Source organism: Anser brachyrhynchus (genome assembly GCF_964034855.1).
Source record: "Anser brachyrhynchus genome assembly, chromosome: 10".
In the NCBI taxonomy this organism is placed as follows: Eukaryota; Metazoa; Chordata; class Aves; order Anseriformes; family Anatidae; genus Anser; species Anser brachyrhynchus.
The window spans coordinates 21569154-21589326 of NC_137705.1; the positions used below are offsets into that span (position 1 = coordinate 21569154).

Here is a 20173-nt window from a genome sequence, read left to right on the forward strand (position 1 = left end):
CTCTCCTCCCAAATCCACCACTTGCAGAGAAGGGGGACTGGCACAAACACAGCACCGATGTGCTCCGGCACAGTAATTACTCTGTTCCCTCTGTAAAGATGTTTATAATGAACATAAACACGTATTCCTCATTTTCAGTGTTCTACTATGTTTTCTCTCTCTCCAAATAGCTCCAGCATCAAACAAGAAATGGGTAACTTTATCGTCTTCCTCTCAGAAGCAGCTATAAGCATCTATCAGTGCCAAGGCAATCAATGAGCACAGGAAAAAAGATTTGTGACTCCCATTTCTGCCTGCCCCACACCACCTTTAGAAGCAGCGTTACATACAGGGGCTATTACAGTTGCCCGACTGCACTCACCTCGCGGGACTTCATGTGGTTTGCATTTAGCAGAAAGCCTCACGTGCCCACAGCAAAGCTCTGAGATGGTGGCATCGTTCTCCTAAAACCTCACATTCGTGCTCCTCTTCTTGGAAAAATGAAATGAGCCTTACGGAAATCCCCTAGTAGGCAAAACAGAGACTGGAGAATGAATTAACCAAACAAGCATACTGAAATCTAGGAAACTTAGAAAAGATTAAAGTGAATTCTAAATAATCCAGCTGAATGGATGAGTCTCATTTGCCTCTATCAAAAGCTGGGCCAGATTATGCTGTGCAGACGGTTCCCCACAGGCACAGCAGGCCAGGACTGCTCATTTTGCTGCTTCCCCTTTCTCACTTGCTTTGTACCTGCTCAAGCCCTGCTGGACCCAGTACACAACCTACTGGATCATGTGGAAGCTCACCAGAAATTCAGGGACAGAGGTATTACAAAGCAACACATCGTCTAGCAAAAACATAGCTTCCAGCCTCAACACTTCTCATACCCTCTGCATATTCTGAGAGGTGACAAAGATTTGGTAAAAACTGTTCTATGAGAGGTTTCATTTTCATTTTCTGCAGTCTTGGTGCTGAGAGGTCCTTGCTCACTGCAAAGACCATGATGCTCAGTCATAATAAAGAGCTCAGTCATCACTTGCACTGCCCTTGCACTGTACCAAAGGCCCAAATGCAGGTGGTGGAGAAAGATTCACATTGGAGTCAGCTCATTCCTGGAATGCTGTGACTTTCCAAACCGTTACTGCATGTTACTCTTCACCCTCATCGCTGTGTTTCTCATTATCTCCGGAATTAGACACCTGTCAAAGTCCATCCCATTTCTAGGGAAGGGAATAAATTATTGAATACTCGCTATGTCTGCTTGCATTGTCACTTCCTTTTTTTGCTTGCACTTGGCAGCTCTCTTGTTTTTGTTTTTGCCTTTGCCAACTCTTCTTTCTGCTGGCATAATGCTACATTTTAGCAGGATAGGAAAATTAATAGAAAAGCACTCACACTGAAAATTGCGCTGGAATGATATTAAGTATACCTAATTGATTTGTTAATGAATGCCTCCTGTAACAAAAACATTTTTGTTCCAACTGCTTAATCTGTTATTCTCCATTAAAAAGTTAATAATAAAAAAAAAAGACAGCAGCTTAATTAAGTGCAGCAGGGGGATGATAGGTAACTCAGAAATAGACAGTGACTCCTGGATAAGCAGCTAATCAAAGAAGAGCCTTACCTAGCGAGAGCCAGGAAGAACTGAGCATGCTGTCGTATTTCCAAGAGGTTTAGCTCCCAGGAGCTGCCAGGCACTTCAGTGTTTGGGGATCGGGAACTACCTAAGCGCTCCAAACAGACCAGCTTGATTTCGTGCTGCAAGAGCTGCTCTCAGAGAAGACATTTTGTGACTGTGAAGCAGGTAGGGCCTGATGGCCTTTATCTGACAGCCCGCATCACAAAACCTAATGTATTTTACTTTGCAGTTACAACCAGAAAGATGGAAATGGTTTGCTAGCACAGCTCAGCAAACCACATCACTCACCGTGTCATGCTCACCGGGCGCACACACCCGGCCTCTGTGGCAGTGCATGACCCAGCCCGGTCCCACCCATGGCCAGGAGCTGGGCTTTGGGCAGGCTTCACAACGCCAGCAGCACCTGCACCCGATTGCCACCCCGCAGAGCTGGTAGCCACCCCTAGAAATGACACGGTGGGTTGGCAAGTGGCCAATTTAAATCCAGTCCTGTGTTCAAACTTGGCTGCTGCTGCCACAACTAAGTTTATTCGCTAGCCTCATCATGGCCAACATATAAAATTTGGCTCTACACAGAGAGCTAGAAGGGACTATTAGCAGCTTAAGCCTTACTTATGCACTAATATGAAGGCATAAGTAGGATTTAGGTGATGCTTAATCCCTGTGCTAGCCCTCTGCACAGAAGCAAGCTGTACTCAGAAGAACAGATTTTAGGACAAATGAAAGTCTTAAGCTTACAGCTTTTTTTGACAAATACTGCTGGTTACTTCCATTTGTTCAGCCTTGGAAGCTCTCCTTCCTTCCAAGTGACAGAAGATTAAGAAGGAGAATGAAACAAGGGCCCTGACCCTGCATCTTGTATCTGGACAAAGTTAGGTGCTGCTGTAGGCTTATTACAAGTCCCCAGAGAACTTTGGTGACAGCCTCAGAGGAAGGCAGCACCATGCCCTGGGCCACTCGTGCTGCTTTCTGCAGTACAGGAAGCCGATGCAGACTGAGATAGATTCTGCTACACCATTTTGATACGTGTCCTTTCTCTGAGAGTGCTTTGCTATTGCATTATGGTATGTTGCTTTCTTACTGTATTCATTTTCATTAAGCATATTTCCCTTGACTTGTTGAGAATGCACACCCCTGAAGGAATTATATTAATGAAGTCATAGTAAATGAAATCCAGGTCTCCTGCTGCATTTCTCAGCGTGTTTGGTTCCAAGAACAGCAATGCTAAGCAAGGAAACCTCATAGGGAGGAAATAGGGTTTGCCTACTAGCAAGCAACTGGAGCAGTTTATCATAAGACTGAAACGAAAACAAAAGAAGAAACCACAAAAGGGTTTTGTAAAGTAGAGTTTGTCACATGGATATTTTCAGAGCGCACTGACTTGATGTGCACAGCTCTTCAATGAGATAAGCAGGCAACTCTCAGTCTTCCTGCATGCAAATTAACATAGAACAAAGCTCGTCTCCCACCTTTAAATGGACTGTTAACACTTCTAATGGGAAATTAGCATCTGCTGCTTAACGACCCAACTTGGATGAGTGGATGAGCTTGGATGAGCTAGATTTGAAATTACACTCAACAGCACCCAAAGACTCCAAGCCAGACCCAACCAGTCATTCTTGGTCCTGTTCAGGCACATAGAGACAGACAACCTAGAGATGGAAATGAACCAAAGGGTCTGTGCTCAAAACCAAAAGGAGGAAGAGGAAGAGAGGAAGTAAAGACTGAGAGCTGGCCCAAGTCCCCAAGCTGGCTGGAAACAGATGCTGAAAATGGCTCTCACTCCGCCCTCTTTCTCTAACCTGACACACTGCACCATGCCAAATTTTGCTTTTAGCAAGACATGGTTACACCAGCCTCAAGCCTTTGTGCTGTTACCATTTTTTTTCTTTGAAATGTTGCCTAACGCAATAATCAGTTTTAAAAACAGTAAACTCGTAATCACACACATCCCCCTAGAAAATGTTTTGAATAGCAGGAATAACTGAAAAACCTATATATCAAAAAAACCCAAACCAAACCAAAACAAAAAAAACAACAAAAACAACTTCTTATTCTAGCTTGTAATTATAATACAAATGGATTTTCTATATTAGCAAAGCAGCACAAAAGTATGTTCTACCTTGGTCAACCCACATGAAAACTGGTGAAAGAAACTGATCTGCTTTCTTTGGTATAGCTTTCTGGAAAGATACAACTACTTTTGCAAAAAGACCTGACAATGTAGTAGATTGTAGGAAACCTTAGTGAAAAGGCACTGCCTGTGCTTGCGAGCTCGACTCACGCTGATATGAGATGCATTTGGTGATACAGTTCAATTTCAATAGCACGGCTTTGAGAACAGATAAGAACAGGCATTATTAACAGCGGTGAAGATGATAGCACAAGCGAAACCAAATCTCATGTCTAACTGCTTGCCAAAGGTTATGAATATTTAGTATTTACTTTAAATATGAATGCAACAGTTCAGTTCAAGTTTACCCTAAAGAAAAGAATTTATTTAATCCTGTAATTTCCAATGTAGATGTCTACTTAGAGGCAGCTATAAAAAGAAAACAGCCATAAAAATGTAAGTTATGCGTAAGAGAGTTTTGTAGTCTAGAACTTAGGTTTACGTGAAGGAAACATCATCAGTATTGTTCCCACCATATTTGTCCCACTATCATCCCTTCACAGCCTTCCATCTGAATGCACTGCAAATGGCACATGACTGCCCTTGTAAGCACGGCAGCTGCTGTTAGGGGGAACCAGTCTTGGATTGGAGGACAAGGAAAGACCTTCCCTCTGTAATGGTGGTGAAACAAAAAATAATAAAATGAAGAGAGAGCGCGTTACCTTGAAGTGCAGATCCCCACAGTGAAGGCCCCACCAGGTGCTGGGGTTGTCCTCGCCCTCAGTGAATTTGGGTTGGAGTGCCCAGCTCCTGGGGGCACTCACCTCGGGATCAGGCAGGCTTGGGGTTCTTGTTCCCCTGCTCCCCACCTGTGCCAACAACTGCACTGCTGTGGGCCAGCCTGAGTCCTGCACCCACCCCTCCTTGCTTGGAAACCTCTCACAATACCTGAGCAGGGCCATCGCCCCCAAGGGGTCTGCACCAGTGTGAAGGACTGGGTCCCCAGGACTCTGCTGGTCCTTGTGGCCAAGAGACAGCAGCCCCCTCCTGCGAGCACCACGGCAACTGCTGAGGACAGGCAACGAGCACCAAATGCAGTAAAATCTTGTCTGAGTTGCTCAAGCCAGAAGGTTTGGTTCTGAACATTGACAGGGTGCAGACCTATTAAAAAAGAGGGTGCAGTTTTTTTCCCCAGAGCATGGCTGCACTGCCAAGGAAAGAAAAATGACACGAAAAAGAGCTGGACTTGGGTTTAGGGCCGCCTTACTTGTGTCTTCCAATCCAGTATCTGCTCGGTGACTGAAGGTCTGAGATGGGCGATGAATTCATCAACTTGTGTATCAGGGTTGGTTTGGATTAGGAAGCATGACTGCTGTTGCTTGGTTGTACTGGAAACAGAGGCAGGTGAATTCAGGCAAGGGTCTCTCGTGCTGCCTTGTAAGTGGTACCTGAGTGGGTGCGAAGAACCCCCAGAACCCAACCACCACTCCTGACGTACTCGAAGAACACAGCTCATAGGGTTGCAGCCACAGGCACACACCAAGGCCAACCTCTGATGGGAAGTTCACAGTACTTAGGTGTTTTCCAGAGGCAGCAGTGGCACCATCAGAAAAGAGCTACAGATGCACTCTGATTCCTGATTACAGCCAGGCTCACGCACTGGGGGCAGCTGCCGCAGAGCGCAGCAGCTCAGCAGGAATTTGCTTAGGGAAGCTGCAGCAGAGAGGTACCTGCCTTTCCTTAAATATCAGCAATATCTCACTCGCTGCTAGATGTACGGCCTCAGTCCTCACACACTCGCAAAGGTGCTGGAGCCAGCTCAAAATGTGTGCTGGTTTCTGACATTTGAGTTACGCAGAGCCTGCAGGTACAACAGGGAGCTGTCTTCACCTCCACGCTGGGATAACGCCGCACGGCAGGGTAGGCTGTGGACTGCTGACATAAGGCTTTTGTGTACATCACGAAGAGGTGGAGGTTTGGTGAGATTTATTCCCTGCATTTTTCTGGATCAGGCTGACCCACTTTTATTCCTGAAAGAACTGGCATTGTCACTCAAAGCCCCAACAAACGTCCGATGCAAGTGCTCGTGAGGAGGTGACAATGTCCATTTCGGTGCTGTGGAGAATTAGAAGTAAAACCTAAAATCCATAAAAGCACACTCCTGCAGAAAGACACCAGAGATGAGCTCTTACTGGCCATTGCACAGAGTTAAGTCCAGAGCGGAACAGTGCATCCTTGTACAACAACAAGCTGTATCACTCACTCACCCATCAGCATTTTTCCCTTTTGGTCACACGCTCCCCCTGGTGCTTGTTCAGTAAAACAAACTCGTGTCCCCCCGCAGGAGTAAAGGAGAGCCGCCTTCATTACTGAACAGCCAAAAAGCACGCTTGGCAGGCCATACATTGAGAGAGGCTGGTAATCCGAAATCAACTCCTCTGAGGCCCAGAGCTGCACGAGATGAAGCCCCGAGAGGATGTACACTGCTTCCTACCATGCTCTATGGCCATGGGACCTGCCAGCATGTCGCTCCTGTCCGTAACGCCGCCGCCTGCCTGGTGCAGATGCACCTTGCCATTAGAGGAACAGATGGGAAGGACTGGGGCTGGGCGTCTCGCAGCTGGATGCAGCAAAGGGCTGCTGGAGAGGCACTGCAGAGAGCATCTCTTGGAGTTTCTGTTTATGTGTTTGTTCTGTTTGAAGTGGTAAAAAATCCAGTCCCAGGGAGCGGTGCGAATCTGCACAGTGTACAATGCTCGGATAAGGGCGCTTGATCATATGGGAAAGAAACTTGAAAGGCAAATTGTCCAAGGAGCTCAGATTCAAGCTCAGGCTGAATTCACACATCTCACGGGTTATTACAGGCATGCACAGCATTTGCAGGATTATTTGGGCTGTTCTTACTGTGACTGTGAATTTTCCAGAATTGCAGGCAACCAGCTGAGTACATGGCTGGCTCCGTGCTTTTCTTTAGCCTCTGAGAGACTGCCTGGGAGAACATCTACTAGCTTTCATTTTATATTTTTATTTTCCCCAGTGGGTGGAAAGAAAACCACCAGAACTTGCCAACGACAAAAGCGAGGCATTCCTTAATTTATAAAATCACAAAGGAAGTGATTCCAACTTATCCCATCGGAACAGAAGAGATTAAATGACCAAATAGCAATTTTGTCCAGACTACTTGATTCAGAACCGAAGAGGGAAAGCTACGTGGAGTTTTCTCAGTGCATTTAACCCCACTTCTCTCCTCCACCTGGCCATGACCGCTTGTGGGCAGACGCTCCCCTTGCTCCTGGGGGCCTGAGCACACTGCCATCACTCTCCCACTGCCAGGTCCCCGGGGTTGCAAGGAAAAAGTAAATATGTGATTCAGTCCTACCTCATCTGAGTGACTGAAAAGGGCAGGCAGAGGTTTGCTCCTGAGGCTTCACTGTAGAAAATGCTGGCACTCTGACGCTGCTCCATGGATACCCTGAAGTGTGTGCCTAGCCCTTTGTGGGCTAATAATTACACTGACAGAGAGCACTTACAGTTACATATGTGCACTGTTGGGCTGGGGACTTTAAAAGGTGCAAGGAAGAATATATATATATAATATATATATATATATAAAGAAAAAGAAAACCCCTGTAAGTCTAGAAAGAAAAAAAAAGTATTCGACAAAGGAAAAATAGGTCTAAAGAGAGGTCAATAGGAATTTTACTGCTGGATTTCTACGCAGCCAGGATATGGCTTCAAGCTGTGAAAAAATAAGTAAGGGAAATACCTCCGTTTCCCCCTATTTCAGAAAACAAACCCATTATTTTAACCTGAACCACAGGGTTCGGAGTGACCGTTTCCTCTCATAGTTGGTCTGTTATCACCGCGAGCACCCCGCACAATTCCGTGCACCCTGCATGAATCAGAAGCAACATTATATTGGTGCATTCCTTAATAACAGGCAATTGGATCCATTAAAAATGTTATTAAACATGCTGTTTGCAGCATTCTCAGGAAGGCTACAAATTGCTTGTGATTAAAGCAGCGTTTTACTGATCTTATTCCAACTTTAGTGTAGCAGTGAACCACTCCACCCAAACTCCCTGCAGCAGCCTTGAAGCACAAAGCGAGCCCGAGCAGTGACACTGAAGTACCGAATTCAAGGACTTGCCGTGCACAGGATTAGCAAGTTCTTCGCAGGGATGCGAGAATGTTACAAAGCTGGCGAGGCTAAACTACAGACTGAATCCCAGCCCTGTTTATGAGACAGTATTCATTTATTCCACCAAAAATAAATTCAAACCAAATTGCATTCTAAATTAGTGTTTCATTATGTACGGTGAATAGAGAGAACTCTTTTAGAGAGATAAAACAAAGCTTCACACTTTTTAATTGTAGCTACTACCCTTCTCGCTGCCAGCTCCTCTTTTTTTTTTGTTTCAATTTATCTGATGCTTGTGCAGAACTCTCTGCTAAGTCTGCCATTAAAGAAAGTGCTAATGGAGGTAATTAAACCTAAGGATTGTTGACATTTACTAGAAATCACTGTTTGGACTACTGACAGTCCTGCACTCAGGTATCACTTATGCAGTGAGCTCATAAGACAGCAACATTCAAGAACGTAGTCTGGTGTCAGCTGAAAACACCCGCACCTGAAACAATGTTATGGCTCATTTATGAGTAATGGGCTGGAAATCTTACAATTTTTCATTTATTATTCACTTTTGTGGTGGTTCTTCATCTAGAACAGCACACTGAATGTGAGCATTAGAGCAACGCCCAGGAGAGAACAAAGGTGCTCCACGATCCCCTGCAGCCAGCAGGACAGAGCTGGTGGCCAAGGGACAGGGGAAGGACAGGGGAATTCATTAATGGTCCCTCCAGCCCCGCCAGGAGCTCTGAAGGCAGCCAGCTCCCACTTCACAGATTACTAGAAACAATGTTCTTCAGTACATATCCTGAAAAATGACTGTCCTAATGATGTTCAGCATGGAGCAAGCATGAAAATGCCCATCTTGGGCAACACCAATGGCTGCATGGCAAGAAATCTTCCAGAATTAAAATCTGGAGTTGCTCCATTTTGAGCTAGCTGACCAGCTCCTGTCCCGTGGGGCTGGGCAATGGGCTTCACACTGGGCACAGAAGGGCATAGGAAACTTGAGGTGACACTGGCCACACCACTGAGCCCCTGCCTGTCTTGTTTCAGAGGTTTCAGATTTCAGCCTCCCCAGTTTCTAGTAGCATAGATACCAAATTTTGAAGAATTAACATTTGTTTGGCTACAGATAGGCAGTTACTTTCAGCCTTACTCTGCACAAATGGCATGCCTATGATACATTTTTATAGACATTGGTGATGGAAACATAAAAATAAAAGAGATTGAGCTTAAACAGCCTGTCACAGTTTGCATGGTGGGATGGCTACGATTAATACCCAAACAACATGTTGTCGGTTCTCGCTAGATCAAAGTAGGATAAATCCATAAATTTGAAAAAATAAATCCAATGTCAAAATACAAAACCAAAACTCCAGCAATTACTCATTTTCAAGGATGACACTGCTGAATAATAAATGACTTATGGGCATGCAGTAGAAATCCTTCAGAGTTATTGTAATTAGGGGTGTGAACATTACAGTACTGAGTCAGGGAGTCACAGTTAGCACCTGTTAGAAGCTGCCAGCTTTGTGAGCAAATCTTGCTTTTGGCCACAGGTATTCTCTGTCACGCTGCCGCTGAGGCTCTTCATTGAGCCAGGCATTGCAGAGCAGCACACTATTCCAGGATGAGCTCATTAGCAAGCTCCTATCAATTTGCAAGCAATTATTTTGTGGGTGTACACACAGATGTGGGAATGGAACTGGCATTAAATTTAAGTCTCCAGGGACTTGCACCTGAGAAGATGCATGTGGATGAAACAGTTGCAGCAGATTAGGTTCCTGCCCTTCCCGTCTCAGTGGGGATTTGCCATCTCCATAGCCTCTTCAGGGCAGCAGGGAAAGAAGCCCCAAAATACAAACACCAAAGCATCCTGCCCACATTTCAGCCAACAGCTACAGGAGTGGCGCACGCTCTAGTAGAGTGTACCTCTCTACAAACAACTCGTGGGCAGGGAGAGGACAAATGACAAGAAAGGAGGCTCGGGAATAAACTTTGCAGAGGTGGGGGAAAGAACTAAGACAAAGCAGAAGGAAAATACAGGCAAGAAAAACTAGGTGGTCAAAGGGGGGTGGAAGCATTGTTCTGTTTCTGTGCCCTCATGCTTATTGTTAGGACTTTATTGCACTTCTCTACTGTTTTGCTGCTAGAACACCATTTTCTTCCCTGCTTGGCAGCATAGCAAGAATGTGGCATGTTTTAGAGACCTCTGTCATCATCTTTGTTTCCAGATTTGTCTCTTCAGCAAATTTCCATGTTTTGTATTCATTCAGATTCCTGCAATTTACATACTTTTAAGGGAACCAAGATCTGCCTAGGGGAGCACCACGGTTTTATCAGCCCCTGCACAGAAAATCTCTCCCTTCTCAGAGACGGCTCCAACTCTTAGCTCAGCAAGGCAACATCTTCCTCTGTTGTCTACTTTTTATATTTAGAAGATTTTTACAAGTCTGCCACTGTCACCACATGTGGCCCCTATTTGAGCAACAATAGCAAAGGACAGCAAACACGAAGAAGCAGATGGGGAAAGGAGAAGAACGAGTAACACGGGAGGCTGCTTTTGAGGAACACAGTGAGCACTGCTCCCTGAAAGTTGGCCCCTGAACGTATGAATGAAACAGATCACAGGATCAGCTGCAAAGTGCACCTGAGACACTGGCACTGGATGTAAGCAGGTGATTAAACCTATGCTGAGCTCCCTGCTTCACCAGAAGGCAGGCTGCATCTCCCTGCACTGCAGTCACAGTCTTGACACATTTTAATGTGGATTTGTGTACCCACTGCACTTCAAAAGCCCGTCAAAACAACACTACTTAGTGAGAAAATTGTGTTTTAATGTGGTATGCTTCTAAAGATTTAAATTCAGCCCTAGTTCAGAAGAAATGTGTCCTCCTCCCATTTCCAGCTGGTATTTTTCCCCTCAACCAAGCACACAAATAAGGCTACGATAGAATTTCAAAGGTAGGAAAAGTGACCAACAGACCTAGGGAAAAGGATGAACTCAAAAAACACCAAAGCTCTTAGGTGTATCCAAAGCACAGGACAAGAAAGAAAGTGGCAGTGAAAGAGAAATTCTTCAGAAATTGCCGTGTTTCTGACTGGTTCTGCATGTCTAATTACCCTTTAACTGCATTAATTGGTGCCTACCACCTCAGTACTCCCACATGAAAACAGCTAATAAAAGGCACCACCTTCTAAGGATGCTGTGGGAGTTACGGCCTGCTCGGAGCCCGACTGGTAAAAAGGCCCAAGGCTCAACCACCTTCCCCACGGCACTACCACTCATGTGGCTCTTCTCCTCCTGACTTTGCAATGCCTGGAACAAAGAGGAACAGCTTCTTCACAGCACAAACGCACGTTTTTCAGTAACCATTTGTCCTCAGGGTCTTGTTTTCATTTCGCTTAGCTCAGTTCTGCCCTAACAGATTCTCTCTGTGTGTAGTATTTATTTACCTTGCTCTCATAGCTCTTGGGGATTGCTGCTTTAAAAATCACGCAAGCTTCTGGTAATTGCGGATTATCACAAGACTATAGGAAACAACAGCTATGTTAAGGTTCCTTAGCTTACAATATATTCCCTAACACAGTGCTAGAACATACACCTGGGGACTTGGGCCACGGTTTATCACCTCTGCCACTGTCATGTTGGAGACTGCCTTATGCCCCACCTGTGACAACAAAGGCTCCCTGAGGGCTCTATCCTTGTGGTCATCTATTTAAAGTGTGGCCATCTATTTACTGCAGTGGCTCTAGATGCAGTGTGACAACTGGAAAATGTAAACCCTGCTCCTGCTCGTGCCCCACCAAGTGTAGCTGCAGCCCTGCCCAGGCGTGAACTTCCTGCTCACCAAGCAGAAGCTGTCTTCAACAGGGCCGCACGCTGTGTGCAAGCATCAGGTCGGGCACCCAGACAATACAACGACAAATAAATGGTGTTTTGTGCACACTCCTCGTGCCATAGGGCATATGCTAGTTCTCTACAAAAGGTTTGCTTTTGCACACACACTTCGTGTAACCTGAGGGCTCCGTGGCTACTGTTCTGTAAGTGGCCCTTGCAGTGCGCACTCTTGCTGCCTCAGCCTGGGCAGCCCTGGGGGCTCAGCCCCCCTTCACTGCCACAGAAAAGTAATAGAAAATCCAGGCAGTGATACACCAACCAACTGGCTTCACAGGGCTACTGGCTGCTAAGGCAGTAACACTGCAACCTCCTGTTCTGGCCTGGTGATTCAAAAGCCACAAACAACGCACACAAGACAGGAGTAGTCTGGGGTGTGTGTGTGGGGGGGGAAATGTTGCCAAGGCTCAACCTCTGTTAAGAAGTAGCCCTGTACTTCCAACCCCATCAAACTCCCAGAGGCACTAAGAGCTCACTCTGGAGCACAGAGCATAGACACGTGAGGGAGATGAATTCGGAAATTCCTGAATCAGCCACGTGTTACCGGATCCTGCTCACACCAGTCATGCACAAGAACTAGGCCGTTAGTTCTGCAATGCCAAACTGCTCCCCGCTCTCAGACTCTACCCAGAATTTATCTGATGATTCTGTAGTAACTTCATTTATTAGGTTATATGGCAGAAACCTTTGCCTTTGTACCTCTTTGGGTAACCAAAGGGGGATAAATGATCAGTACTTTTTTTTTAATGAATTTACCTTTTTAAGCAAAAAACATTCAACCATCTCCCCTCCTTCCCCAAATTACTTGAAAAACATTGAACTGCAAAACTAGACACTTCAGCATTAGGAAATGTTCAGAATATCCATTTTCTGGGGGTATTCAATTTAATCCCCTTCTCTACAAACATGGTGATATGTATTCAGTGCATGGGAGGATTCAGATCCCTATAACCAAGGAAGCTATTCTCTGCTGTCTCGTTTTTTGCAACAACTTCAAAACGATTACAGGTACTGCCCATCTCCCATTCACTAGAAACTTCCAGTAACCGAGACAGTACAGACTGACTCCTTTTGCCTAAAGCTGTCAGAAATCCCACTGCCTCAGTCGCTTGTAGCCGAGGACCATCCACTCACCTTTAAGTTCTCGAGTCCCCTTCCCATTGATGTACAACAGTACACATGGACACAACACTGCCGTACACTGCTGGCAAACCTGAACAGACACGTCTGTTACGGTTAATTAAATCAATCCAATTTCACCCTATCATTTAACACGACTTCAAGGAGACCTTTGTCATCCAACTCCAAGAATTTGATGCTTCTTGATGCTGGCTAACAGAGGGATTCAGAGCTTCATCATCAAAAGGGATTTTCTCACGGAATTGATAAGCATGTGGTCCATACCCTCCCTCTGGACACTCAGGTTTGGGAAATACACCTAACTCCTTCCAAGTGCATTAGACATATTGACAGGACTAGTCATTACTTGAGCACTCTTTGTCTCCGGCACAGCCTAAGGAACAGGCTTCACATTTCCTCTGAAGTTATGCAGTTTTACTAACAGAACCAGTATGTTATTACTCCCTTTCCCCAGCTGTTGGTGTACCACCCCTGAAGTCCTACCTAGCTCTAAGCTTTGTACAACACAGAGAGTTTATTTCCATAACATGTTATTTTCAGTGCAAAGGTTTTCCTATTTTAATTCAGTTCCTGAGTTATTCCTGTTTTCCATGATGTGGTTTCAACAGCATTTATTATAATCAAAAAAATAATTTTAAAAAAAAGCTTATAAAACCCCAATATACAATTATTCTTGCGGAAAAATTAAATGGGCCAATCAACCTATAAATAGCATGAAGGCAGTGGAATTCCTAAGACACCTCCCTATCCATAGCTGCCTGTGGAAACATCCCAATGCTTTCAGATTTGCTCAAAGAACCCAGACCACTGTAACAACACCACGGTCAACTTCAAAGAGTTGAAAACTAAAATTTCTTGAGATCTCCTTACAGCTTCAGTATGATCTGAATCAATACTGGGCCTTTTATCAAAGCAAAAATGTGCTGCCCAATGCGAAGTGTGAAATTAATAATGCATGCATAAGGCCAATACACAATGTTTAATTATTCTTACCTGATTCAGAAGTCTGTTGGTATTCGTTGTCACCAGTTGCACGGGACCACCACCTTCAGCATGGAATCTGAAAGCTGCTTCTTCAGCACTAGAAGTGGGATGACATTGTATTTTCCAGTTTAACGTCTTCTTGCAAGTTACAGAGCACTCTGGCACAAGGTCTTACAAGAGCACATGGATACTTGTAACGCAGAGGAAGAGTCTTAACAGAGCCTTGCCTATTCCGAGATGCTGAGATAACTGATTGTTCCTTTTCAGACTTCTGTACACTAGCTACAGACCTTATAAAATCTCTTTGACCTGAATAGGGAACTGAAAAACTCCCATGTCTGCAGAGCACATTCCTGAAATACAGGAAAATTACTTGAGGTTTGCAAGGAAAACAGGTCCACCTGACAAAAACAATACAGGGACTTGGAAATTAGGGCTTACCAACACAGCTTTCTTGCGTGGTCTAGCCATGGGAACACAGAGTCTTTTTAAATTGTAGAGACTTCCATTCATTTCCTTATCAAGCTGAACATGACTCATCACTGATCAGTGCACACTAAGTGCACACGCTGTGTTGAAATTAGCTTTTAAATAAGATTTATGCAGGTCAGGACAGTGTAGACAGTGAAGGGGGAAAATACCGAGAAGATGAAAGGCTTTTTGAAGGCTGCTATCAGTCAAAACCAAATCAATGTTGCTGACCAGATCCAAGGTTCATTTAAAAGCATTGTTTAAGTTAGCATCATTTCTTCCAGGAAATGAGGATTTGCTGCCTGAATTTCGAGGCACGTTGGTAAGATGCATCTAGGTAACAGTCTTTTACGTTGTGCATGCTAGCAGAAGGCTAAGTTTGTTGTGCTGTATTTGAGCTATGTAAGCTGTTTTCATCTTCCCGAAACCCTATTTTAGAGATTCCAAACAGAATTCCTCCTCTAGCCTAATCTCTTGTGATCATAGATCACACAATATCTGTGAGGACAGCCAGCAACTGCTTTCTGAAAAGCCTGTTTTATCACTATTTCATTTTACAACAAAATGTAATCACTCAGCTCCATCAAGCTTCCCTGGGCCTGCAGAGCGCCCAGCCAAGTGAAAACACAAAGTGCAAGCCAAATGAAAAACCTTGCCGTGCCCCACATGGATTGAAGAACAGAAAAAGAGAAATGGAAGGTGTGTAAAAAGGGAAGGTGCTTGTTTACAGGACATGCAGGCGCTTATATTTAGCGGCTAATGTTCCATGCTACTAGTGAAAGACAACGAGGGAAGTAAAGCGGGTGTCAGATAGGTTAACCACAACCTTTAATCTACAGTTTCGGAATTGCTGGGCAGCTGCTTCTGGGAAACTATGCTAGGATGCAAAATAGGCAAGAAAACCCCAAATAGTTTGTTACCTCATCATAAAGAATAGGAAACAAATATTTTGGCATTTTGCAGGCATAAGGTATACAAAAGGGTAATAATTCTCTCTTCATGTCTTGGAGCTCACTTTGTTCACTGCCAAGTGCCTGTTAAACTGATGACTTGTCTTTTTTTGTGCAAAACAAATAAATGAAGAAAGATACTCTATTCATTTCAGAGCGGCATGGAAAACAATCAATCCTACTTCTCTCAGAATAAAATAATACTTTTAGCTTTATCATTTGACATGTTCTTTTCCACTAACAGTCAAAATCCAGTTTTCTGGACGAGAAGTAACCTCCTTCCCCTTTCTTTAACCACATATGTTGACAATTATATTGCCCTCCTCCAAGATGTTCACTTGCATATGCCCATACCATTCATGTAATTCACTTTCTGGAGGGACAACTGCAGCAAGAGTGTCTTAGATCTAAGAACTAATTCTTCCTATTCCATATGGTTCTCAGAGACAAATATATCACACACAAGGCTGGTCTTCACTAAAGTGTTATTTTCAAAAACGATGTAATTTCAACATCAAAAAAAAAGCACGCAATGATCAGAGAAAGTGATGGGAAGTTTTGTACTATATCCATCTGTCCTTTATAGATACAATACCTAAACCAGAAAGCTTTCCCTCTTTTGCATATGCAATTAATTGTGGGAGATAGTACACGTTACAGATCCACAAAATATTAGTTACAGACAGAAATGACAGTACAAAAATCAAAGGTTAAAACTAAGAAATAAGCTCTTTATAGTTGAATGCCTATAAAGTTTATTGGAATTGTTGCTTATAGTAGTCCCAGTAACGCATCAGTTTTTACACATGCTGTGCCTTGTTCTACAGAAAGCAAATGGAGATATTTCACTAAGTTAAGCATATGCATCATTGTTTGCAGGATCTTTTGCCTTCTAACACTAAAGACTGATCACCATCTCCCCATCCCCACCGACCAGCAGTACCATGTGTATTTCTCAGTTGCAACTCTTCATCCAACGGGACATGTAACAAAAATATTCTGGTCTCATTAAGAGGAAAGAAGAATGATCAAAATGAGTCAGCCTATGGACTCATATAACTAACACCATGAGACTCTGACAGTAGCCAAACCCAAGTACAGAGGAAAGAGTATTGGATCAGAGGAAACATTTACTGACGCTTTCCCAGAGCCCCCATCAATCTGCAAGCCAGGGGCCAGCAGATTTAGAATTTAAGGGCACAATTATAAAACTAATTATGGGGAAAAACTGATTTTGGAAGCTCAGGGACCCCCTGGCTTGGCTTATCTGACTGCAACTTTGGCATGCCTGCTTATTTTCACATGAACTAAATTGCCATCTTTATTTTTTTGTTTGTTTGTTTGTATTAATGTGTGTGGGGCAAAAAAAAACAAGACAGTCCATTTCCTTGATGTGGCAGGATACATGAACTAACCAGGACTCAACGAAGTCTGAAGTGATTGCTCCCTCCATTCTTACAAGACGTGCACTCATATGCTTTGAAGGATTCATCTCCCAGTATCATGTTCTCAACCTTCATATCACTGAATTCACTTGTGTAAACAACTCATAATTGTCCCAAGAAAGGAAAGAATAACCCAAAGTCTGAACAATGCCTCAAAAAGAATGAGGGTTAGCTCACCCAGATACAATGCAACTCCAAATTGGTCAAAGGAGACCGTTCCAATGACTTCATTAGGAGCTAAATTACGCTCTGAAAAAAGATAATACTGTCTATCGGAAGTTCCACAGGTTTGGACAAAGGTCACATTCTTTGACCATGACTGAGGGAATAAAATCCCAATCTATAACACCACCAGCTGATGCATTTTGGTCTCCAGGCTGAGCATTTTCATGCTGTATCAAACAGGAGCACAGCTCTGAGGTCTTAAATGGACTCATATCACTTTTCCAGACAGAGTTTAAGTTGCTGGCCTTATACCATAAAAGCTCTCAATGAGTTTGGGGTGTAGTTATAAAGCAGAGATTCCCCAGTCAGGTTCCCTGCCATTTCCCCTGAAACGATGTGCTGGAAATGAAGTTACTGCATGAGAACCTTGATTCAAGTGCCTACTGGTGTCCTCATGTGGTATCATTCCAGGCAGGCTATAAACATGTAATTTTATTTTTATTTTTTAAGAAAGAATATCTTTGGCAGAAGGTGAACTGAGGAATAGGTAACGATTAGATGTGTATTTTGACATACTTAAAGTTATTTATTAAAAAAAGAACAAAATAATGATCCGGGAGGGTGGGGGGGAAATGTGTGCTAAAGATTTTTTTTCCTTGGTTAATAAAACTAGATTATACAATTCTTCCTTCTTATTTCTCTCTTGGTAACAAAGAAAAAGAACAAAGCAAGGGGAAGAATAAAGGAAAAACTGGAAAAAAAACAGTAAGATTACAGTATCAGTAAAGTTTCATGGCAAGCATTCTAAATCATCACATCTTGAGGGAAACTCAGGGGAAGAAATAACAGGCTGGAACAAATTCCTTCTGATAACCTCTATCATAAAAATTACTTCGCAGGAAACTTTTTTCATGCTAACTGATTGGAGGGGAAAGAGGTTGGGAGGACAGGGAAGATGCAAACCATATGATATCTTACCAGTAGCTAATTAAATACATGGCTTCTAACTTTTTAGCGTCAAGGACTTATTACGTCTATGTCTTAAAATCAAAACAAACAAACAAAAAACCAAACAAATCCTTTTCTGTAGGTAAGAAACATACTCACTGATGCAGATCACTAATTTTCAACAATCCTAACAATTCTGGCTTTATGGAGCAGCTCTTTCTTTCTACCAATATCACAAAATGTAGAAAGCTGAAGAGGAAACAAAAGTTAAACCAAACCATTTAAAAATCACAGTACTGTGACAGATTTTATTTCATTTTTATCAGAACTACATGCTTGCTACCACTAGGAACAGACATTCCTTTTTTTTCTTTTTTTTCTTTTTTTTTTTTAAACCTATATTAAATGTTGACCTAGAGCTTGCTGTGCCTTGGAGATCTGGCTCAGGAGTTAACTGCATGATTTTTATTTAAATAGATAAGCACTTAAGTTTGAAAATTAGACAAATACAGGTGAACAGGAAAATTAAATTACAAATTCAGTTCATACAAATATCTCATTCTATGCACTAAATCCTGTTAATTAGCTCAGATCTTTTAAAAATTCTTAAAATACTTATGAAACATTATTTACAAATTATATAAATAAATCCTAGGTCTCTTTTAAATTAACCAGTACAACAACAAAAAAGTCACCTTTTTGTACTGTGTGTACTAAAAATGTTCTTGTTTATTGATCATTTCCCAGTTGGCAGTATAAAACATTTGTTCACTTACATTAAAATGGGTTCAAATAGAAGTAAGGAAGGTATTGGTTTCAAAAGAAAACAAAACAATATTATAAATGCTTAAAATCAATGAGGCTTCTTAATGTTCTTTCCTGCACAGTTTGCAGTCATTTTTAGAAGTCCCTTCTACAGTATTTGTCTTGTGAACAGGTCATCTCAAAATAGCAGAGACAAAGTTTTAGCCAAAGAAAATATTCAGTACATTGCTCACACTTCACAAAGACCTTTTTACCAGGAGGGAAAGGACAGAGAACGGAATGTCAGTGGCCAGCACAAGCCTTTACAACATTTAACTTAAAAGGCAGCATTTATAGAACTAATCACAGACTATACACATCCTGCACTGAACAGCAATCAAAAAGACTGGAAAATATACATTTAGGAAAACAAGAGACCAATGGTTTTCCATTGCCTTTGATAAAATTAATGCTTTTCTCCTTGTCTTTTGTTTTAAAACCAGCATCAACACCACCACCAACTACAACTATCTTTTCCTTTAACATAATATATGCCAGATAACTACTGTACGTGAGAAATGTACAATAAAAGGAGAGAAACCACTGAATTTCCTATGCAGACACATGAAAATATAAAGCCATACAGATTCCAAAGTGCCACGAATACCAAATTCAAGTGATGGTTTATAGCATGTACAAAAGAAACTAAATGGAACTTGCTCTATGGGTTGCTGAGCCCTTCAGCTGTATCTTCAGTTTCCCCTTTGGCTGCTTTGGAGAGAATTTCCATCCATTTCAGCTGCAGTTCTTCATCTTCTGCGCTGAAATATATAGTTTGCTGGGACTGGCAAAGCTTAAAGACATGCTTCACTTCAAACTTCTCACCAGAACCTGGAAAACTGACTTCGTATCCAGGCAGAGGAATGGGACGTGGACCCCGTCCATCCTAAAAGAAGAAGAAAGAGCAAATGTAAACACCCTGCACTAAATCATATTAGAAACGGGAGGAGCAGGGGCACACTGCCCTACCCCCACGGACGGCATGGTCACCAGGCACGTGCTTGCCACCATCAGCCTCAGGTCAGGCAGCTGCACCACAGCTCCCAGGGAACCAGTGCCTCCCTGCGTGCCACTCGCTGGTGCCTACCCTGTGCTACACTCACAGTCTGACGTCCCTGCTCACCCAGCTACTGCCACCAGGTTTCAGCAGTTGGGGTACAACAGTTTACACATCTCACCATGACCGATAACTTCGTACCTCTACCAACTCTGAGACGAGTGCTGTTACAAACTCCAGCACAGATCAGTTCTCTGGGGCCTCTGGGGCATGCACAAATGCACGCTTGTGCAGACACACACTTAAGTGAGCACACAAATGCACGCGCATTCTGCTTCTGGTTCAATTCTGCAGCTTAGAAAACAGGTAAGAGGAGGTACTGACTGCTTTAGGTTACTAAAGCAATAAAAGGAAATGACTTAGCAGATTTTTATTCTTGTTTAATGGATTCTCTTTTGCAACAAGAATACAGGTCCAGCAGCGACATGACTGGGGATTTTCACAG

At 43.2% G+C, this 20173-nt stretch overlaps 2 protein-coding genes and 1 long non-coding RNA gene across 5 annotated transcripts in view; 1 reads left to right on the forward strand and 2 right to left on the reverse strand.

The window, feature by feature from the left end:
- The window catches only part of SUSD3 (sushi domain containing 3), a 74884-nt gene extending 56725 nt beyond the window's left edge, over window positions 1-18159 (reverse strand). For both annotated transcript variants that reach the window (XM_080606515.1, XM_080606514.1), the window contains exons 1-3: window positions 18027-18159; window positions 13898-13985; window positions 12899-12977 (exon numbers count right to left, since the gene is read on the reverse strand). In XM_080606515.1, coding sequence (XP_080462641.1) covers window positions 12899-12977; window positions 13898-13985; window positions 18027-18148 — 289 coding nt within the window. In that variant the 5' untranslated portion in view covers window positions 18149-18159. The remainder of the gene's footprint in view (window positions 1-12898; window positions 12978-13897; window positions 13986-18026) is intronic.
- LOC308200580 lies at window positions 363-18961 on the forward strand. Its single transcript, XR_013955705.1, has 2 exons — window positions 363-11023; window positions 11054-18961. It is a non-coding gene; the product is annotated as an uncharacterized lncRNA (long non-coding RNA).
- The window catches only part of FGD3 (FYVE, RhoGEF and PH domain containing 3), a 115034-nt gene continuing 113437 nt past the window's right edge, over window positions 18577-20173 (reverse strand). For both annotated transcript variants that reach the window (XM_080606506.1, XM_080606505.1), the window contains exon 19: window positions 18577-19557. In XM_080606506.1, coding sequence (XP_080462632.1) covers window positions 19333-19557 — 225 coding nt within the window. In that variant the 3' untranslated portion in view covers window positions 18577-19332. The remainder of the gene's footprint in view (window positions 19558-20173) is intronic.